General features: G+C 41.4%; 1 protein-coding gene across 3 annotated transcripts in view; it reads right to left on the bottom strand.

Moving 5' to 3' along the window:
- GRM8 (glutamate metabotropic receptor 8) overlaps positions 1-23,523 on the bottom strand; it is a 507,705-nt gene extending 484,182 nt beyond the window's left edge. Inside the window, exons 1-3 of one of the 3 annotated variants that reach the window (XM_014573390.4) lie at positions 22,410-23,523; positions 21,809-21,913; positions 13,594-14,437 (exon numbers count right to left, since the gene is read on the bottom strand). In XM_014573390.4, the coding sequence (XP_014428876.1) occupies positions 13,594-14,103 (510 nt within the window). In that variant the 5' untranslated portion in view covers positions 14,104-14,437; positions 21,809-21,913; positions 22,410-23,523. The remainder of the gene's footprint in view (positions 1-13,593; positions 14,438-21,808; positions 21,914-22,409) is intronic. The other 2 variants (XM_075928359.2, XM_014573388.4) reach the window with 2 other exon arrangements.
- Positions 23,524-23,842: the final 319 nt, after the last annotated feature.

The following is a 23,842-nucleotide window of genomic DNA, read 5'->3' as shown; positions in this document are numbered from 1 at the left end:
ATTTGGTTCTTGTGTCCTGGAAGGTAACAGGAGACATGTGCCTGCCCAGCCTGAGAGGTCAGCTATCAGATACACAGTTTGGCTGTGTCTAGACTACATCCCTTTTCTCAAAAAAGGGATGTAAATTAGACACTTCGAAATTGCAAATGAAGCCAGGATTTAAATTTCATGTACAGGATCTTTTGAAAAAGGGTTTTATTGTCGAAAGATCCCAGTCTAGCTGCCGTTTTTCTATTGAAAAGCCCCGTTTTGAATAAAAACGTGGCCGCCATTATGCAAATGAAGTGCAGGAAATTTAAATCCTGGCTTCACTTGCAATTTCGAAGTGTCTAATTTACATCCCTTTTTTGAGAAAAGAGATGTAGTCTAGACACAGCCTTTGTTTTCTGTGTTTATTTCTTTTTTCAAGTTCTCTTATGGCAAAAGAGCTTATGGTACCCCTTGGGAAGAAGTTAAAGTGTTTCTTCCTGGTTTTCAGAGTTTTTTTTAATTCACTTGATGGGAATCTGTAACCTTGGGGAGCTTTTTTAAGCAGAAGCCTACAACGGCAAGGTATTTAAGCTCTCTTGTGGGCCCCTACCTTCTGCACTCAGAGTGCCAGAGTGGGGAACAGCCCTGACAGCTATGGATAAAAAAACATTTGAACATAGGGAGCATATTTAAATTACTAATATAATGTAAAATATTCAGTGTATCAGCTTGATTGCTCACTCCCTTGCCTGAAGCATCTTAGCACAAATTAAAATTGATGCTAGTCACTGGAATCTGGAAATCCATTATTTCCTCTAGCTGCAGTTAAAATATTTCCAAACTGTTTCATTATTATTAGTAGTTGTAAAATATTTGCTTTACACTTCAGTTATCCATACTGCAGACCTGGCCTTTGCCATGGCACTTAAACTTGTCACTGACAGCATAGGCACCATCTCAGTGGGTGCCCTAGAAAAATTAGCAAGTGTTTAGTATCCACAAGCAGGCAAGCTCTCTTCCCTCCCCGCATCCCTCAACTACCACCTGCTGGCAGCCCCCACCAGTCAACTCTTCCCACTCCCTCACAATACCTTGAGCACTGCAGAACAGCTGTTCCATAAGATACAGGAGGCGTTGGGAGATGGAGAGGAGCAGGGATAGGGCATGTTTTGGAGAGCAGAGAAAATAGGTAGGGACGAGGCACGAAAAGAGTGGAGCAGGGTCAGGGAGAGATGGGTGCTTAGAAGAAGGAGTGGAGTGGTGGAGAGTCCTAGGGCTGAAGTGGCGGTGGAGTAGCCCAGAGAGAATTAGAAGCCAGCACCTGTGACTGACAGCATAATTATAGTTGAATCATAGTGTTTTAAGGTAATCCAGGTATCTATTATCATGCAAACATAAAGAGATAGAAAAGTTGTTTTATCTAATAGCAGCAGAACTGTCAAAAACAAGTGGGAAACAATCACATGGTTTTCAATGGCATGTTCTAACCAATAATAGGCAGGATGTTCAGGCACTAAATAAATATGACCTTGTAAAAAGGTAGTGAAAATACAGTAAAAATAAATGAGAAGTGCTGGTAATAGTTTCCCTTTATAATTAAATATTTTCAGAAACTGAAAATACATTGAACCTCATTTTTTGAGGAGTAACATTAGTTTGAACCAAGGGGTTTGATTTGAACTAACGCAGCCCGGAGCGCACTTCCTGGTTCGAATCAGCTGGCGATCAGAATAGCGCGTGGGCAAGATTATGCTAATGAAGTGCAGGATATTTAAATCTCCGCTTCATTAGCAATTTCGGTCACCTACATTTGCATCCCTAGTTCGAACTAGGGGGCAAGTGTAGACATACTCGTGGATTCAGGATGAGGACTCACATAATACAAATTGCCATCCAAGTGAATCTGTTTTATTCAAACCAACTTTTCATGGAGAACATACACACAGAACATCAAGATATAGACACCATATTGACATGGGGGCAATATTGAGCAGGGCTTTACACAGGTGCAGTTCCAGTGCTCCATTTAGTTCAGTGACAACCACTTCCAATTGTTCATTGGGATGCTGGCCAAGAGATCTGTGAGGGATTGAGAAACTGCCCTGATTATTGTTCCCATTGCAGCTATGTGCCCAGTGCAGACAAATGGTAAAAAGTCACACATGAGTCCTTTAAATACACACACACTCACATATCATGCATGTCTTTATCAATGTCACAGTATGAGCAGCATACTGACAGCTGAGGGTATTCATGCGAAACAACACAAGGCAAAAAAATTGTCGGAACATGCTTGAAGAACTACAATTTCAAGCTTCCTGTTTATTTACAAAATAAATCCCCAGAATTTTCTGGACAATTAGATGTAAAACCAAAACAGAAGCTTTGGAGGATCACCTACATTTTATAGATATAGATGTGTGTGTATATTATATTATACATAAGGTAAACAAGCATAAAGTAAGTATAAATTCTCCTGTTTCAAGAAGCAGCAGCCAAAGTCAATGAGGTTGGACTAGGCTAACAAGGAAAATTTGACCAGAGTAAGTAAGGATTCCATTGTTTAAATAAAAATACTTTAAAGTTATATCTTGGCAAAAAAAAAAACCACAACAGAAAGCCTAACACTTCAGTTCTCCAAGTATACTGTTCACCCTTCTTGATTCACATGCAAACCATTGCCCCTGGGCTGCTTCCACAGTGACACTGACTAGGACATGTCTGAAAGTGACAGAGTACCATGGGGGAGATTGGGAATAGCTTGGCTGCATATATGGTAGTCAGGCTGGGCTGTCCTCACATGATGCTTCCAAAGAGGCCAGGATTCAGCCCAGTCTGACTACTGTACATGCAGCCAAGCTCTTAGAGAGGCAAAGTCAGGAGAGGCATTGAGCAAGAGCTGTTTCCTCCAGATGGTCCAACAAAAGCAGAGTCCCCCTGGTTAGCTGGCAGTCCGCCCAGGAGAGAGGCAGACACTAAGTGATCTTTACAGACTGCACAAAAACCTCCATGGCAGACAGCTGAGAAATGGAGAGTTTGTCCTGGAACAAACAATGGACTCAAAGGTATCACCTCCCATTAACCAGGGGAACCTCTGACCCATCAGAACAATGGAGAGACCCTGGGCTCATCTCATGTCCTGTTTTCAGTCACTACCTATGGGAAGCTGCAAAATAGTTATTCTAAGGCTGCAGGAGCTTTAGTGGTAGCTTCACTGGGGAATACCTGCACTGGGATCCATGTAGGAAAAACTAGTTGAGTGGCTTATTTTTGCTATTTTCCAGAGCAATTGTCTCCTTTCCCCATTGCGTCCATCCCCAGCATGAGTTTATCCTGTCATGTTGAGCTATCAAACTCCTTACTATGATGGAAACCAGGCGTAGGATTTGACCCATTGCGTGCAAGTAACACATGCAAACAGCCACACAGATATTCTTTGAGACTGGTGATGTTCTAAATATTCCCCACAGCTTGCACAGAGATGGAGTGACAGAGCACCTCTCGGCCAAACAGAGGCTCTAGAAAGGGGGTATTGAACATTCTCTGTCTTTACAACAGCCAGAAAAGTCTGGTAGTGGGAAAAGGAACCAAAAGTTCTTTCTTGTTTACAGCAGTAAGAATGAGATGGCGTTTCAAGCGTTTCCAATACCGACCAGCAGAGATTGATAAGGGAGATGGAGCTATTCTGCAGGATTCTAGACAGCAGTCAGATGGAAAGTCCAACATCTTTCCCTACTCAGCAGCTATAGGTGGCAGGAGGGATTCCGTCCTTGGTACATGCTCTACCCTCACCTTTTCCATCTCCCTACTTCTGTCTGATTAAATCTGCCTCCATATAAAACTATGGTATGCCCACATCTTGAATACTGGGTACAGATGTGATCACCTCATCTCAAAAAAGATATATTGGCATTTGAAAAGGTTCAGAGAAGGATAACAAAAATGATTAGGGGTTTGAAACAGATCTCATATGAAAACTTGGACTTTTCAGCTTAAAAAAGAGGAGGCTAAGGGGGGATATGATAGTGGTCTATACAATCATGACTGGTATGGAAAAAGTGAAAAAGGAAAAGTTATTTACTTATTCCCATAATATGAGAACTAGGTGGTCACCAAATGAAATTAATAGTTAGCAGGTTTAAAGCAAACAAAAGGAAGTTTTTCTTCACTCAGCGTATAGTCAACCTGTGGAACTCCTTGCCAAAGGATGTTGTGAAGACTAGGACTTCAACAGGGTTCAAAAAAGAGCTAGATAAATTCATGGAGGTTAGGTACATCAATGGCTATTACCCAGGATGGGTAGGAATGGTATCTTTAGCCTCTGTTTGTCTGGAAATGGATGACAGGCAAGGGATCACATGATTACCTGTTGTGTTCACTCCCTCTGGGGCATGTGGCATTGGCCACTGTTGGCAGACAGGATATTGGGGTAGACAGATCTCTGGTCTGACCCAGTATGGCCAGTCTTATGTTCTAATGTGTGCAAATTTATTTTCTTCCAATATAAATTTGAGTTGACACCTAGACACTGCACATCAGAATTCTGCAGCTACTCAACCAAGATGCAGAACCCACACTTTTATCTGTTGGAATATAGGGGATGTTGTTAGAAGTGCCTTCCTTATACCTCTAGACAGTAAAAAGATCTTCCCTTTCAACAAGAAACCCTAAACCTTAGAATAAAAAATAAATGCATGCTGTACCCTAGCCTTCACTCAGGAGTCAGGCCATCATATTGTTATAATCTACCCTTCCACTCCCTACCAAACCTAAAAATTCTCTTTAATGTTGGCTATCTTCCTTTGTCACATCATGTCCAAAATTAGATGGCAAGGTCTTTGGAACAGGAGCCAGGGGTAAGATCTTCACCAGTCCAGAGATTTTATATTCAGTAAAAGAGCCAGAGCAGACTACGGTCCAGAGAGCGTAAAGGGGGATTAAAGCCATTTTAGAGCAACCTCCCCCTGGGATGAGATTTCTGTGTTGTACCTCTCAGAGGTACAGTTTAGACTCTCACCTAATGTCTTATTTGTACTGTGAAATTCCCAGCCACTTTCAGGAATTGCAAAGGAATAAATAGATAATTAACCCTAGGCTAAGAAACCAGATGATATATTGGATGGAGTTCCGAGAAGAGCTAAGAGAATGACAAAAGGATTAGAAAACGTGCCTTACAGGGATAGACCCAAGAAGCACAATCTATTTAGCATAACAAAGAGAAGGTAATGGGATGACTTGATCATATTCTATAAGTACCTACATGTGGAAAAATATTTGATAATAGGCTTTAATCTAGCAGGTGAACATATAATAAAACCAAAAGGTTATGTTAATAAATATTAACCTTTTATGATTTCTGTATGTTCAACCCTTAGAATTCTTTTATAGTCTAACATTCTTTTTATGTTGTCTGTCTATAAATTTATTCCCCTGAATTTCTGAAGCTGAAAAGTTTAGTCTTTAAACTGAATTTATGATGTGAAAATGCTCAGGAATGCATGAAATTAAGTAATGGGTTTTACTTAAATATTTCCTATATCTTTAAATTTGTGAGAATCTAGACAAGGGAAGGAACCCCACAAAACTAATGAAGGGATCCTACAAAAATATATTACAGTATACAAGACAAGGTCATTATTAAGAGGGTATTTGTAATTGATAAGGGATATTTGTTACTACAGATGTTTTATGCAATTTATGAAATAATGATCCATTGAAAAATGTGAGGCTATAATATCACAACAGGTGTTTTGAATAAAAATATAATTGGAAATCCCTTTAGCCTATCAATCACAAGCTAAGCTATAATAAAAGAAAATCCATTGGCAATTGGGTACACAATAATTGAAAACAGTACATACTAAGGAAAAGTGATTTTTCCCTCCAAAAAGAATTTGTCTCACACTCTATCAAAGAAAAGAGGTTTGGAAAGTTAGCTTGAGACTGAACACTGAGAAAATTCCACCAGCAACAAAGGGAAAGAGCAGAATATCATCCTTTCACCATTCAAAGAAGGTGGGAAAGTATTCCTGTGACCTGCATAGTGCTATATCAATCTTTGATCAATAAATCCATCTAAGCCTGTTATTTTTGACATCTCATATTGTTATTAAAGTCAGGCATGCAACAGTTGGAAGTTGAAGCTAGACAGATCCAATCTGGTAATAAATGGCAAAAGATTGTAACAGTGCAGATAGTTAACTGCTGGAACAGTTTGCCAGGCCCATGATGGATTCTCCATTACTACTGGGGGAGTTCTTTGTTCCATGATGTATACAAGGTCATTCTCAATTAGTGCTCCTTTCTGGCCTTGGATTCTATGGGTAAACCTACACTTTGAGCTGGAGGTATAAAACTCAGCTGGAGTAGACATACCCTATCTAGCTGTCATCACAAGAATGTCTCCTTGGGTTCAAAAACATGCCTCGAAATGTAAGATGTGCTTCACATATTAACAGAGTTTGCACCAAGCACATTGATTAGTATAGAGTGTACCAACAAGCAACCTCATTGCAACAGATAGGGTTTAAAACCTAGTCTTTAGAATGAACAGCTGGTGGGGAGAGGGGAGAGAAATACCCCCATATGGTGTTGGTGGAAACATAAAAATCAGAACTGTAACTTCGTCAATTTGTTAGGAGAATGGCAAGGATCAAGGTCTCTCTCTTTGGCCTCCAATTTTCATGCTTCTTGAAATTCAGACATAAGGATCCTCTGAATATCAATCAGTTTATGTTACCAACCAAATTATCAATTAGGGTTGTCAATCCATGTGTTTTATGTTCATGAATATTTTGGTAAATTAAGCAACAATAGCATAAAAACCCAGCTACTGTTTAGAAACTTTTTAAACTATTATATATATGGTAGATGACATTTATCTATACACACACACACTTGGATTATCTAATATACGGCCCATAATTTCATCACAGATTCCCATTTCTAAGATCCACATGTAGATCGAGCAAAGTCTGCAATTCTTGCATTTAGTAACTCCATTAAAGTAATACTGGACTACAGACTGCTGGTTCAAGGTGTTAAATAGAATGGTTAAGGTTGGATGACACTAAGCTGGGGGGAGAGGTAAATACACTTGAGGGCAGAGATAGGATCCAGAGTGACAGACAAATTGGAGGATTGGGCCACAAGAAATCTGATGAGGTTCAACAAGGACAAGTGCAGAGTCCTGCACTTGGGATGGAAGAATCCCAAGTATTGTTACAGGCTGGGGACCAACCAGCTAAGTAGTAGTTCTGCAGGAAAGGACCTGGGGGGTTATATTTTTATTTTATTTATTTAAATATTTTACCCCAACTTTCTATTTAAAATAGTCAAGGCGGCTTACAAGAATAGTTGATCAGAAGCTGGATATGAGTCAACAGTGTGCCCTTGTAGCCAAGAAGGCTAATGGCATATTAGGTTGCATTAAGAGGAGCATTGCCAGCAGAACCAGAGATGTCATTATTCCCCTTTATTCGGCTCTGGTGACACCACATCTGGAGTATTGTGTCCAGTTCTGGGCCCCCCACTACAAAAAGGATGTGGACGCATTGGAGAGGGTCCAGCGGAGGGCAACCAAAATGATTAGGGGTCTGGAGCATATGACCTATGAGGAGAGGCTGAGGGAGTTGGGTCTGTTTAGTCTGCAGAACAAAGAGCAATGGTCTCAAGTGGTGGTGAGAGAGGTCCAGGTTGGATATTAGGAAAAACTATTTCACTAGGAGAGTGGTGAAGCACTAGAATGGATTACCTAGGGAAGTAGTGGAGTTTCCATCCATAGCAATGTTTAAGTCTCGGCTTGACAAAGACTTGGCTGGGTTGATTTAGTTGGGATTGGTCCTACCTAAAGCAGGGGGCTGGACTTGATGACCTTCTGAGGTCTTTTCCAGCTCTATGGTTCTATGGAATGAGTGAATAACATGTATCTTGAAAATAGCATTCACGCAGATTTGCATGGTGGTTATCACTGACTTTAATCAAGCTATAGAAACTTCATCAGCTAAGCACCTAGCCTCATATGCACCAACGTCTAGTGAGAACTAATTTCTTATCTAGAACACAAACTTCTTGGGACAAGGACTATGGGCTTTAACCGCAATTCTGGAGCTAAACTGAGTTTTAGCAGCTGAGGATCTAGCCCCTATGGAGTTGTAGAAATGTTAAATACTAATCATTTTTCTGTTCTGCCTGCTTGCATAAAATCACTAGGAATATTTCCTGAAATAGCTGTGAAGTAGGGTCTGGTCCTGAAGCTTTTCATCAAGCAAGTTGACATTCATTTCAATAGAGCTACTCATGTAAAGTTTGCAGAATTAGACCTTTTGAGTCCTGTCCAACATGCAAACATTAAAAAGCATTCTATGTAATTTGTATATTAAGGGCACTTGTGCAGGATCTGTAATTAAACGAAAGAGAGATGTCTCATCCTTTCACCAGCAACTGTGTTACATCAATTAAATGGGTAAATAAGAGCTTTCCCCAGAGGGGTACCATGTGATGCTATATTGATTAAGACTGCAGCGGAACGGTATTTGCAATCTTATTGCATAATGGAAATCAGGAGTTAGCTGTCATGGCTTCAGAAGACAAATTACTGGCATCTGAGTCAATTCATAGGCTTCTTTCCTTCTTGCTGTTCTCAATTCCCAGCTAATGCATGTCTTACAAGCCTTAAGTCTGCTATACTGTCTTATAGTAAAGAGTGAAAGTGGGAATCTAGGTGACTATGTTAAGAAAGGCATTGAAGTGACCATTATTTCAGAGTTATGCATTATTTAATAGGTTAACAACTTCCAAAAGGGCATCAATTAAAAAGAGATCCATTCAGCAACTAGTGATTATGACCAGTAAAGACAGGGATTCAGCTAGGCATAACTCATAAGAACAGAAGACTGCTATCACTGTACATTTAAAATCGCATGCATGTTTTGCATACCTTGACTTTCACAGCTAGCAGATAAGTTCACTGGTACAAGTCTCATGCTTTCATAGAACCTGGCCTAAGATCAACCTTTGACTAACATTCCAGACACCCATGCCTGTGCTGAGGGCAAAACAAGGCACAGCCTACTCAAAGCTGACCTGAGCTGTGCTGGCCTGGCCTCGCCCTGCCCCTCCTCTTTCTGCCTCCAATTATCATATGCGGGTGCTGTGGAATGCTGTTAGTATTGTTCAGGCAAGTGCCAGGGTGGCTGGGAAGGCCGAGAAGCAGGGAGCCTCCTCAGCAGCCTGCCCTTGACTCTGCATGGGACAGACACAAGGCTCAAATTATAGTCACATGGGTTCTCCCTGCTACTGCTGCAACACATATGTGCATGTTTGCTTTTTTTTTAATCCCTTTGGTATATATGGTCATGCCAATTTTCTTCAGCAATTTGATCTGAGGAAGTGGGTCTAGCCCACGAAAGCTCATCACCTAATAAACCATCCTGTTAGTCTTTAAAGTGCTGCAGTGTCCTGTCTTTTGTTTCAGCAAAACCAGATTAACACAGTTACATCTCTATTACTATGACACTTTGTTTGATTGTGTAAAGAAAGGACACAGACTTCTCAATTAGCTTCAACTGGTGCTTTCCAGTCTGTGTTCCCCAGGATCAATAAAAGGAGTTTAGGGGCATTTGCAAGCTGCCTGCACATCAGCTATGAGGGTATCTAATAAACCTGTGACTAATATTTCCTATTCCCAAATTTAGTTCTATTAATTAGGTACCTTCTGCATATCTGGCATGTGGTACAGAACATGCTTCATTTTGTTGAGAAAAATTGCAGAAAAGTGGAGAGTTTTTTCCAAAAATAATTTGCTTGGATTCAGGGATTTGGCTGGAAAGGGACAAGCATGCAGTGAGCAGGGACACAGGATGTGCAGGGAAGAAAGGCGGGAGATAGTGAGAAGGGGGCAGGGGCTGGGGTAGAAGCTACTGCCTTCCCGAGTGGAGGCTTCACTAACTGCCCATGAGCACAGACTTAAGTCTCCAGTGCATTGGCCGCTGAAGTATAAATCCAGAAGAAAGGACAGAAAGAAATCCCCCTTAAAATGATTTAAAACATACTTCTATGCCAGCTTGAGAGTACCCCAGGACAACAATCAATCAAGTTCTACTAGGGTGACCATCCCTATTGATGTGGGGGGAGGGACAACTGTCCTGCGGCCCAGTGATTCAAATGAGCCCAGGGTTCCCAACTGCCACTATTGTGCCAGAGGTGTTGCCTGGAGCCTCAGGCCCTTTAAAATTGTCACTGGAGCCCTGAGCAGCATGCTCCAAATGATGCATGGGAAAGACTGCCCCAGCCACATTCCTGCTGCCGGAGGCCCCCCACACACACCTTACCCAGGGGCCTAGCAAGTCTGTGGCTCACCTGAGTGTGACCAGATGTCCCAAACTTAGAGACAGTCCCACTATGTGGGGCTTTGTATTATATAGGCACATACAGCCATCCACCCCCATACTGATTTCTCACTTGCTAGCTAGTCACTACGTTTTCCTCAAATTCCTTCCATTCTTTTTACGGTTTTTTTCAAGCAGTCAGACATGCACCAAAAATATATAACTAGGCAGAGGATAGTTTCAAAACTGTTACAATCAAGTTGTTGTCCCCCTGTTGGTCCACAGATATTAGAGAGACAAGGTGGATGAGGTAAAAATATTTTATTGGACCAACTTCTGTTGGTAAGAGACATAAGCTTTCAAGCTCTTTAGGGCTCTTAGTCAGGTCTGGGTAAGATACTTAATATGGAGTGGGCTCCAGCCAGAGCCTGAATGTCTATGCTGCAATTGTATAGTCCACTGCCTGTGACACTGTGGTATGTCTGTGCTGTGATAAAGACTTGCAGCACAGCCACACAGTCCCAGGTCCACTGGCTCCAGGGCTCTATTGCTTCAATATAGACATTTGAGGGCAATAGTCTTGATAATAGGCAAGTGCCTGTTCCTTCCCCAGTGAACTCAATGGATTTATCATGGGTTTCAATGGATAACAAGTCTTAAGGAAATGACATGAGACCTTTTAATAGAAAGAATCAGAATGAATATTAACAGGCAAGGAGACAGTAACAGTGTCTGACAAACTACAGCCAGTACTGAGAGCATCTAGTGCACAATTTACCATTACCTATTTACAATCAAGCAGCATTTAAAATTAAATGTTAGCTGCCCAATAAGCTCCAACTGAATTTATTGATTAGAAGTCATCCATCCAAATTGACAATGTAGATGTGGTAGGCTCACCTTTCAACTGTTTCTACTCTAGAACTTAATAAAACACAGTGAAGACAGAGCTGGTTTGTCAACACAACTCTTGGACTGAAGAAAGATGCCAAAACTGTAACTAGTCTGAATGGAAAGAACATCACCTTGTGAAATCAATGGAAGAGGATAAGAGTTCACAGGAGTAGGTGCTACATTTGATTTGACTAGACCTAGTCACTAGTTTATTACAAATATGTTTTCCCGTTTGGAGAAATTACTTGGTCCTCCTACAAATGGATTTATATTTAAATCTTTCATTTGACTGTCTTGGAACTATGAAAGTGGGTCAGACCTAGTAGTGAAGAATGTAAAGTTAAATACAGAAAAAGACCAATTTAGCAATGACCAAAAATAAAAATTAATATGTATGACCAATATGCCATTCTCGCCTCAATCCAACAGTCTTTATTTTTCGATCATCATCAGTTTGACAAAGTACTACCTGTAATATTTTGGGTGCACTTGTCACCTTAACACATCATAGGCCTTACGGTCCATTGTCTTGCAACTTTGTGTAATCATTTATACATATGCAGTGTCAGTGCAAATTGGTACCACATCAGCATGGCAGCATTTTACAACCACTTTGCACATACATACATAACACAAGTGAATCTGGCCCAAGTATAACTTTAAAGTTATTTTTATGTTTAACCTCCTTTTTCACTAAGACCAAATTGAAAATATTTCTACAAAGGCCATCATATCCCATTAGGTGAAGATATGTTCTTTGTTTGCATGTTGGGCCTGACCCAAATGCTTTGAAAGCCACAGAAGCAGGCTCATTTTTCATGAATAATGTATAGCCCGTTATATTTTCAGACATTCTGGGTCAAATTCATCCATGGTACAGTATAATTCTATTTAAATCAAGGGAGTTAAAGGAGGGATCTGGACAGCATAGTGTTTGCAACCAGTTAAACAAAAATTAGACCCATTATATCCATCCATGACTGAAATTTCACAAGTTGATGAAACAGACTTCATGTGAGAAGGCACCACATTAGCACTGGCATGTAGTCTCTCTCATTGAAGCTAAAAGGCACAGTCCTCAATTCCCCAAGGCACTCCAGTACATGCTTAATCATGTAAGTGACTGGATAGCTATTAACTTTAAGCATATGCTTAAGTCCCATTAAGGACTGAAATTTGATTGACATTAATCACTTCCAGTGCTATTATGAGTCAGACTATAGTGAATACCTCATTTTTATATCAACATGTACATGTCAAGAGAATTTTTATCACTGTGGAGTTTAATAAACTGTACAATATCACTTTAAATAGCATGACATGAGGATGTGGACATAGTTGTGAAACAAACTATGTTAAACTAAAGTACTCAAGTGTACGTGCCAAGTATATCTTTTACATTCTTGACTGCAGCTGCTTGTGTTTTAATGAAGACCTTTATTTTAAACCAATATATGTCAGCAGATTTGGATATGCAACATTTAAACTAACTACACCACAGCTCAAGGTGAGAAGTGCTTCTTGCACAGTGTTCCAAACTGCCTTGGCAATATGCTACACTTGTCCCCTTTTTGATCAACACCCTTCCTAGATGAGGATCCATTTGTCCCACATTGGAGCAGGTACATATGTAATACAAAACAGACTATAAGAGTATCCCAGGGATTTCCTGTTATACCTTTCAGCTCTCTTATCCCATGATAAAAATAGAACTGATAGCCAATTTATAAAACTTTTTAAAAAGCATTATTTGGGTATGAAAATATCTAGCATGATTATCCTGATTTAGAGTCTAGTTACTTGCCAGAACAGAAGAGATTGTTTCTTTTTTAAAGGTCATATTTAATAATGTTCCTAGCTCCTAACATCATATATGGGTGTAACGCATTGTTTTCTTAGAAGGGAAAATTCTGCAGTTTCCCTGAGATGAAATTTCAGGATAAAGTTCTAAACACTTGAAAATGCCAAGTTACAAAGGAAATATTGACAACCTGGAGCCAAATCCCAGGCAACCTACACATGAATATTCTCTTTCACTCTAGAAATCAGTTGTACTAAACATGTAATCTGTCTCCTGGACTATACAGTAGGCCAGCCAGGATGTTAACAAGTACAAAGTTCGGGTGAAGTCTCACAGGACTGATGTGATTCCTGCAAGATGCTGAGACCTCACAATGCCTAGCATAGCTAAGAGAGAACTGAGGATGCTCAACACTTCACAAAAGACATCCAGCACCTCAAAGAATAGCACCTTCCATCACTGCTCAATGTTTTTGTTTGAGAGAGCTAAGCAAGAACTTCTGGTTTTGGCCTTTTACTAGGACTGTGGTATTTCTATTTTCATAAATGCTTATTTTCATGATAGTTGGTATTTAAATGAAAAGTAGAAAACTTTACCTACCTTAAAAAGTCTTAATATATTAGCAACCATGATGGATACAGAACTTGCAGCAGCACCTATTACACCTGATATCTTGTCTGGCTTAGTGAAAATAGGTGGGTCTCCATTAGCACATTTCACGTCTGAGCCATCTTTCTCTATCAAAGCTTGAACAAACGTTAAGGACTGCTCCAATGCATAAGTGTCCCTGGAACAAGTATCTAGGATCCGGACACCTAACGTGATATTGGCAAGAAGATCAGGATCCTTATTGATCTGATCTATTGCATATAGCATTGCCTCTAATCTGTGAATCCCCTTCTCTTTCTTCAGCTCCCCACAAGGCACGCCTCTATCCCCTTTTGCATGGACAGGGAAGAGTCCTCCCAAGATGATGTCCCCATCCAGTCGAATAGAGTGGGCATATTCCTGGCCATGAGTTCTTTGCATCATAGTGAGAATCCAGTAGAATTTGGCTGTTAATAGGAAGAAACAATGGCAGGAGGCAAGTCGCTTTCTTCCGTATACCATTTTTCCTGAAGATGTCGTTGTTATCCAAGACCCAAAGTTCCTTCTTTCTAAAAGAGGATGTGGAACATTTGAAGCAGCACCTTCTGAAAGCTACCATCAGTGCCCAGTAAGTAACAATATAGAATTGTGCCACAAGTAGAAAATAGATATCAACAAAAGTTCTTAAAATATATTTTACAAAAAATGTCCATCAGTACCACGGGTTAATTTGTTTCGCTGTGTGGTGTTTTCAGCTATTGTAGATTGATGTTCATTAATTAATATCTGTAGTTCTGATGCTGGGAGGAAGTCGATGATTCATGTCCTTGTATTGTGCCCTGTGACTAAGGTACTCCTGAAAAAAAATCAGTGAAAAATACCATTTAGTTCAGCAGTTTTGCACTTGTCAACAATACATTTAGTTTGGAATACAAGTTACATTGCCCTAGGTTTTACTTTCCACATTCTGTTGGAGACTAATTTTTGGCCCTCTGTGAATTTGAACACCTGGCTGCACTGTACTGAAAGCGGAGAGATTGATGATACCAGCAAAGCGGAAGCAACACTGAGGTAGCAAAATCTAGTTTGGTGCTCAGAGTTTGATCAGTAATTTTTATTTACGATTGCACTGCAAGAAACATTTATGCATACAAAATGGTACATACCATTTTGGGTTTTGTTCTGCAATCTATTAAATCTCATAATCTATTGTACAGGACCCATTCATCCTATTGCAGTCCAAGACTTTTGCCCTCAAAGATTTACACTTAGTGTCTTGACTTCAGTGGGACTTCTAATGTGCATAAAGTTAAACACACATTTGAGTTTTTGAAGTACTTGATAGTAACTGTGTTACTTCTCCAGCACAACTCACATTCTCTTCTGTTCCGTGTATATCTATAGTGCTCCATAAACAATAATTTCAAACTCTATATTCATTTAATGGGAAAAATAGTTTGAGCAAAAGTTTCACAATGTATTTTACCTGATAAGGTATACATTTTCAGTTATATTTTATCTGAGGCCCAATTTTAACAAGGCGTCTGTTTTGAGGTTGTGGTTCTACAGTGCAAAATCAGAGTGAAATCTTTATTTCAAGATCATCAATGGAAAAATTCCCATTGATTTGAATGAGGCTACCATTTCACCCTGTATCTAAAAATTTGAGTGAAATTATCTTAAATAATTTGAGTGAAATTATCTTAAATATTTCAAAGGCACCTATCATCTTGGTATCTAAGCACCAATAACTAACTTTGTTAAATTAACAATCAAGGTTTTAGACATTTTATGTTACCTAACTTGCACCCATATTTTAAAAAGTACATTCTGTTACAAGTACCAAAGATATCATATTGGGGGAGGGGAAGAATTAACCCCCCCTTTGTCTTAATATGACCTACTATAATATTATAATTCAACATGTGATTCCATATTTTTAACTGATCGTCTTTCATGAAATATGTTTTTATTCCCCAATTTTCTCAAAACAAATTTTACTCAAATCACAGAAGCCACATAAGAATTATAAATTAATGGGTGTTTGAAGACATGTGAAAAAGATTTGTTATGGAGTGTCATCTATGCAGAAGTATCTCACTGTGATCAGGTAACAAAACAAAGACTTGAAATTGAACCATACAGAGCTGTGAAGAAAAGCACTGCTGTTGGGAATACTGAAGTGCCAGAGTGTATAAAGCACAAGACTTTCACTGCTTCTGAATATTTCGTTTGAACTTCGGTGGGGATTGAATCTAAATAGAAAAAATCTGTGCTGACTGACGCAATCTCATAGTCCTCTGTGTAAATATACACAATATAAATGTGTAGTTTTAGCCCATTTTACTTCTAACTTTAAAAACAGTGGACAGAGTATGCTCTCAATTACCCAAGTACAAATCTACATTAACCCCACTGTCTTCTGCTGAGCTGATCCTGATTTATGTCAGCATAACTGAGCAGAATCTGACCCAAAATATATTGATGAGAACAAAAGCACCATTAACCAATCAAAACTGAACATCTTTACCCGGGGCAGATGAGAGTTTTGCGGGGCCTATTGAAGCATGGGGCCCAGGGCAGCCGCTCTGCTAGCCCTGCCCTATATCCGCCACTGTCTTTACCATCCAGTGACAAAAGCTTATCTACATTTAAAGTAATCCAGAGATACTTCTTTAGGGCACATCTACATAGCAAGCCAAAAGTCAAACTAAGATAGCAACTTCAGCTACATCAATTGCATAGCTGAAGTCAAAGTAGCTTAATTCAACTTTAGGCACTGTCTACACAGCAAGAAGTCAAAGGAAAAACACTCTTTCTTTGACTTCCCTTACTCCTCGTAAAATGAGGGTTACAGGTGTCGGAGTAAGGAGTCCTCCATTCCAACATTATTTCCGAATAATGGCTTGTAGTGTAGACATGCTCTTTATTTTGAAATAACGTCAGTTATTCTGAAAGAACGCTGCGATGTAGACATAGTCCTACTGATCTCGTGTTCATTATGAGCAGCTAAGTCTATAGACAACACATACTAGCACCACTTTAGAAGGAATTGAAGCTTGGAAAATAGGCATCTATCATAATGAACATGTACAGTAGTAACTCAAACACAGTGGGTTGACCTCTACAAGTGAACCTGAAGCTTGTCTAGGATAAGTTTAGAATGATTGGAAGTTTAAAGAAATCTCATAAGTATTTTGTAAGATTAGTAAATACTTGATTATTGGTCATCATGCATTTTTCAAAAAGCATTTGTTTCATCAAGTTAATGGTCATAACATACTATGAAACAGAAGGGAAATTGTTTATAAAGCATTCATTTTAATTTTTAATAAATTTAGTCATATTTTTGTCTTCTAAGAAATCAAAACTTTTATTATACTGCCTAAATGTTTGATAACATCACATTGGCTATATTGATTCATTGTGCAAATATGTTGTTGTAAGTCTGTGTAGCTAAGTAGAAAGTTCAATCTAATTTCATTTTTATCAATGAATTCTTGGTCTATTTTTCATTTAACCACTGTGCTATCTTTCAGGACAACTGTTTCAAGTTGAGTTTCCATTAAAAAAAAAATCTGACTGACCATAAACCTGGATTAATCCAAATGTGTTCCCAAATTTACCAGGTTTCTATAGTGGTAGTCAGTGCTCCATGAGAAATAACTTCAGAAAAATGTACACACCCCCTCAGCTTGGACCATGCAGAGTCAAGAAGAAGTGCATCCCCGAGCTTTACTTCAAGTCAACATAAAAGATCACACAGGCTGCTTACTGTTAATTCCTTTAAAATTGCATCTGGCAGTAACAATTTAAATCCTTTATAAAGCAAAGTTTACAGTACACATTTCCATTGATTATCATTTACATTCATGAATGGGTGGGTTTAGGTCAGAGGGGGATGCAGAAGCTTTTATAATGAAACAAGGATAATGTTTAGCTTCTGAAAGTACTTTAATCAACAATCACCCACATCTTTAAGATTATTACTATTGTTTGGCAAAGCATAGTTAGAGAAGATTTACAGGCTCGGTACATGTTGGAGTTCAATGTTGTACTAAGATCTCATGAATACTGCAATGACAGTGTGCATGTGTATGCACCTATGTAATAGGAACTATTCATTATTCTGATCACAAACTCATTGTTACTACAGGAGTCAGTCTTCATACTGGAGTTCTTTGTATTAAAGAATTCTAAATAAGATTAAATTATAATTAAATGGGGTAGGCAATGGGTTTATTTTGATAACAAAACTACTGAGTGACCCTTAATTTACAGTGGTGTCAGATGCTATCAATATCTTGAAGAGATCCTCCCACAAATGTTCTTTAAAAATCACATATGCACACACATGCTGTGATTTTAAGTGGTGCTCTTTGCTTAAACTGGGAAATATGTTTCCTCCAGTTTCAACAACCTCTCTCTCAATGGCCTGTTTGGCAGTTTAACAAACAGGACTCTTTACTGGATTGTTGTGAAGAGAGCACAATTTTTTCTATTAAAAATATTGGCAATTATGTTTGAGGCCATTGAACATTTCCCCGATTTCATTTTTTCATGATATTTTGAAAAATTGCTGGGGTTTTCATTAGATCATATGGAATTGTGCATAGCTTAACAGAAAGCTTGATCACAGAATAAAATTTAAATATCACACTTTTTTTAAAAAAGAATGTTTTTGAAAAAAGGTACTATTTTTGCTCAAACTTTTCTTTTTTTTTTTTTTTTAAATGGTAACCCAATAAATTGTTCAGCTTATTGAAAAATTGATTTGGTTTCATGAAGTGAAAATGTAAAACCTTCCATTTCAAAATTTTGCAAAGAAGATGTTGTGGATATTTTGGACTTTCCGCTTTAGATAAGGAAAATAAGATATTTTTAGTTAAGATTATCATCTTGCTAGATTTCATGCTAACATTTGTATTTTCCTGGGAAATATTTTCCTCTGTTCTGTACTATATTCAGTGATGAGAAAATATGTGAAGAGGATTATATATATCATGTAAAGTATTGCCAGTTGAACACAAAAATTTGAATGTCATATAGAAGCAGATGGATTCCTTTTAACAATGTAAACAGACTGTGGAAGTCTTAGACCCCAACTCTGAAAACCCTAACTTGAAAGAATACTGGTGTTGGAACATGGGTGCTGCTGCAGCCCCTGGCTTGAAGTGGTTTCCATCATATACAGAGTTGATAGTTTGGTTCAATGGCTCTCAGCCCCAGCCCCTACAAATTGTTCCAGCATCCCTAAGGAGTACCCCTTATTTATAGACGTAGTCCCATTTACTTCGATTTTGAGAGTAAGGATTCTATCACTTTTTCCTACTTAGAGAACCCTTTACAAAATAAAAACAAGGCAAGTCACCATCAGCATCCAGTCCACATGAACCATTTCTTCATTGTACAGCCTGGGAAGAAAATCTCAGATCAGTCTATTCAGACTCTTGTCAAGGTAACGTCAAGGATTGCCAGAGCTTCTGCCTTCACATCCTACCCTGTGAATTTCCATCTCTTATACCAGCTATCCTTGAAAGACAAAAAAATCCTCTCCAAGTGTAGGCCTAATAAAAGCCCAAAGCTAGTAGATAAACCTTTCAAAGGCAAATCATATGAACCATTTCGGTCTATCCTTGACTTGTCTTGCAACTAAAACTCTAGCCATATTCACATCTTTCAGACTTGATTGTTCACCCCTGGTCTAATAGCTGAAGAAAAGCAGAAAGATTTTCCAGGTCAATCTAGACAGATTTCCAATCCAGAGTTCCAATCTAGACTGTAGTTATAGTCTAAAGCAAGATTCCATGCTTCATCCAGGACCTGGTACCACCCTAACAAGGATAGTGGGAAACACAAATGTATGTGCAGAATAGCATTGGCTTTGAAATGGCTAATCATCATTAGCAGCAGTGCTATTTTACTACTAACCAATCTTCCTTAATCTAAATAGTCCTGTGCAAGGTAGGTATGCAAATGACAATATTAGAACTCTGTGCTCCTATTGTTCAGTACAGTTAATTATTTACCTTTAGATCTTTTCAAAAATTAGGTGGCACAGGAAAGTTAATATTAAAAGGAAAAAGCTGTGCGTACTACACTGTCATAACTACTCAAAAATGTCATCCTAATCGAAAGATTACCAGCCTAATACTTCCAAGGTCATTGTCATTTTGGGTTACTGGCTGTATAAGTACCAATGCACTGTCAAAGCTGCCTATCAGCAGCTTTAACTTTCACATACAGGATCTCAGGAGAAACAGTCATCTTACTCATTTGCTTCCTTTGTGGCAGATTTTCCCTTTCTCTAGTCTTTCCTGGCTGGCTTTATATTAATAAAGATGCTCTGTACTTCTGTAGCCTCTCTCATCTCAGTGCATCAAAATGCTTAACATTAAGTAGATCTTTTAGACTTGTTCTACCTGGAAAGGTCCTCTCCTGCATGGTGAAAAGGTCCAGTAATAATTTTATCAGTGAAACAGGAAAACCTGCTTTTCACTAATTTTTCCTGCTAAACTACACACACAAGCAACCATTATCTAAGGTATGCACCTTCATACCAGGGAGCCCTCTATTGTTCTCTACTTTTATTTAACTAAGCCATTTTTAGCCCTGCATCCTCACACCTCGCATGCCAATGTGCTTGTTATTGGGGAATTCTATTAAAACCACCACGTTAAGCTAGCCCCGCTACTCCAGACATCTTTCACATTACCATTAGCAGCTGTGCTCTTTGAATTATTTTACTACCCACCAATGTTCCTTAACCTAAATAGTACTGCGCAACGTAGTTATGCTGACGCTCACATTAGAACCCAATGCTCCTTTTGTTCATGACCGTTAATTTTAAAAAAATCTAAAGCGAAATAAACTTTCTGCCATTTGGTTATGTATGATCATTAGCTTCTATGCGCCGCTCCAGGCGATTTCCTTTTCTCCTTAAATTAAGTGGTCACTTTTAATGAGAGAGGTTTTTATTGAGGAAAAACAAATATGCTTTTAATGAATCCCCAGTCCCAAAGGTCAGAAGCTTTCCAGCGGCAAGTGGCAATGCCGTGCTGGGTCTGCATGCAATTCGGATCCGTAATCGACTTTGATCTGTGTGCGCGTGTGAGGGGGGTTAATGTGTTATCCACGCGACCCTTGCAAACACTTCCGACTCACAGGAAACACATGCCCAACGCTGTGAAAAGACTCATCATCCAGTGGGAGAATTAGCACTTCCCGAGCAGAGGTGAGATTACTTTGGAGAGGTGCAGATTCCTCTCTATTAACACCCTTATTTTTGGGTTGCGTATTGTGAGAAACCATCAAGGAAGCAGAGGGATTCCCTCCCCCCGCCCCCCCAACTCCCAACCGAGTACTGCCCTCTTCCCACCAAACCCTTGGAACCGAGTTGAAATAATTTGTGCTGGCTCGCAGAGGGATCTTGCGCAGCGTGGTGGCTGGTAAACCCCGCTCCGTTTCATTGACACAAGCCGGCACGTGTCAGCCAAGCAGCATCTTGTGGGATTCTAGTCTAGATTTTCACTAGCTTCCAACAAGCTGCGAGGGAGCTTCAAGCTGTTTCGCTGAGCAGATGGATCTGGGCTCCGTGTTGCTAAGAGGGCTCTCGGTGTTCTCACAATCAGAGCGCCTGGCTCCTTTCTGGTGTTCCAATTACCTAGCACTTGGGAACGGGGAAGAATCCGCCTGCTTAAAAATACAGGGAAGGAAGGAAGGGACGCTTTGGTGCCCTGATCGACAAGTCCCAGCCCTGGCTATCCCCACCCTGCTATCATCAAAGTTTGTGGCAATAGCTCCCTGCACTCCCCCAAGGCTTATTACTACGCATCTCATAAATAGGTTAAATACTTAATGCGATTTTATTCGCCTAGTGCGCGGAGACTGAAGCAAAGAAGGTGGAAGGTGCTTATCAAGGAAAATAGCTCCTCTGTCTGATTTATAATAGGAAGCATTTAAATGAGGAAAGGAGGGGGTCTTGGAATTCCGGGTTGCAAACGCTCTTGCTATGATGGTACTTTGCTCATTGTCTTTTAACGCGCTGTTTAATTGGAGCTGCTTTTAGGAGGAAATTGACAACAAAAGCCCAGGGTATTTCGAGCCCCACAAACGTGGCAGATACTATCCCTAGAAGAAAATATTAACTAGGGCAAAACTTACACCGATGCTTATTTGTTGACCGTCCTCCCTTCATCAGTCCTTCCGCCCCCCACGATAAAAATACCTTAAGCCTCCAATCGATCACAAATAGTTGCACATCCGTATTGCTGAGACAGAGTCCCGGGGATGAGTGGATGGAGTCCCGGGGATGAGTCAAAGCCGCCCTAACCTACCGTCCAGAAAGAGCGTTAGGTAATTTCGCTACACTCCGCGTCTCAGATCTCTTCCCCAGTCGCGTCAGCTGAAGGGGCAGGAGCTCAGGCCCGGCCAGGTAGCCAGGAGAGCGATTCCAACGCTGCTGCAGGATACCGCTGAGCAGCCAAGCAAAGCCAGCCCGACTGTCTCCTCCCCACCAAAAAAAAAAAAAAAATCCTCGGGAAAAAAAAACTTTTGGGGACCGCTTAGAGCTCAAGCCTTAGAGCCCAACTGCTCTGCCTTTCTCCCGCCAGGGCAGAGCTCTGGGCTGCTCCCTCTTGGCATTTTAAATAACCCTCAGTAAAGGAACATCCCTTCCCCCCTCCCAAATCGCCACCCTGGATGCACCAATGCATCCCCTCCCCCTCGCAGTAAATCCAATCACCAAACACCGAGAACGGGCCAACTTGATGCATCCAACACTGGGACAAATCGCTGCAGCCCCCGCGGTCACCCGCCCCCATTCTTACCCTGGCTCCGGAAGGCGCTGCTGGGAAGGAGCTGGCTCCGTGGCTCTCCGCCCCATCTCAGCGCATGGTGCCGCGCGAGGCTGGCGGGGAGCTGCACTTGTAGCTGCTCTTGGTGCTGAAAGAGGCAGCGATCCCAGAGCCCGCCGCGAAGCCTCTTCCATGTGAATAACAAATACACCCACTGGCAGCAGCTATTGGTCTGTCTAACTCTCCTCCTAATCCACCTCTTATCAGGCACTCGCTGGCCGGGGGCAAAGGGAGCTTTCCCTGCTCAGGAGCTCGCTGGCTAATCCCCCGCAGTTGAGCGCCAAGCAAATCACAGCGGGGATGCGGAACAAACCAAGCCCGCTGGTGGGAAGCCCCCTGGCTGTGGCAATGAAGGCTCAGACTCGGGGACCCCGCCTCCCATGTCTTACAAGCTTACGCCTCCTTTTGCACACACTGCAGTTAATCCGCACACACCCTCTCCCAGGGCGGCGGCCCGAGACCGCCACGTTCAGGTAAACAAGTGTTTCCATCGGGTTTGATTCGCAGTCAAAGCCAATTACGGTGGAGGGGGGGAGGGTGATGAGGCGGGGGGAACATATGGGCTCCCGAGGAGCGTGGCTGCTCGCGCCAGCCCCGGGAAGAGCTGTGAAGCCAGGGAACCCTCGGGGCGGGGCTGTGATCAATAAATAATAATCAGCGGGCCAGCCAGGAGCACGTGGCCCGCGCGAGGCAACCGAACAAGTAATCGGCCGCCGGGGGCGGTCGGAACAGCGCTGCTCTCCGGCTAGTTCCTCAGCAAAGTTTGCAGATAGAGGCCTTAAGTGGCTGCTCCCTTGTCTGGACCCGGAGGCTCAGGGGGTTCCCGCAGCACCAGCGTTAGCGAGGAGGGGTTGGCTCTAATGGGGCAGAGAGACACGGGAGTCCTCTCCTTGCAGCGCGCCCTCTCCCGCTCCCCTGGTGCTTATGCGCTCTGGAGGTGGCGGGCACTAGGGGGAAGCTCCAGCTGCGCTTTCCTCTCGGGATCGGATTGCACAGCTCCCTGGGGAGCTGGGCTACTCGGGAGGCGTCCGCTGGAAGCCCCATCCAGCTGGTCCCCGCGCGGCGCGCGGCCGGGTCTGGGCCGGGCCTGCCTTGATGAACAGGCTCCATCTGGAGGCAGCTGCTGGTAACTGCACGCGCCGGAATTGCCGGGCGGAATGTGACGCAGGGAAGATCCACAGAGCCCGAGGATGCTGCCCAAGGCAGGGGTGCAGAGGCAGAGGATTGGAAAGGCGGCAGCACGGGAACTAAAGGGCGGAGCTGGGCCGGGGCAGAGCAGGGGGATATGGCAACAGGACAGGAGAGCGCAGAGCAGGGGAGGAGCACGACTCCTTTATTAAATGCCGGTGCTCACACGCCTGCTGGGAACGAGGTGCAGGGCTCAATCCCGTGGGCAGGATCTTCCA

Source organism: Pelodiscus sinensis, chromosome 1, assembly GCF_052426305.1.
Source record: "Pelodiscus sinensis isolate ZL-2025 chromosome 1, ASM5242630v1, whole genome shotgun sequence".
NCBI classification, from domain to species: Eukaryota; Metazoa; Chordata; order Testudines; family Trionychidae; genus Pelodiscus; species Pelodiscus sinensis.
The sequence above is the reverse complement of the archived record's forward strand: the minus strand, read 5'-3'. Positions and strand labels throughout refer to the sequence as shown.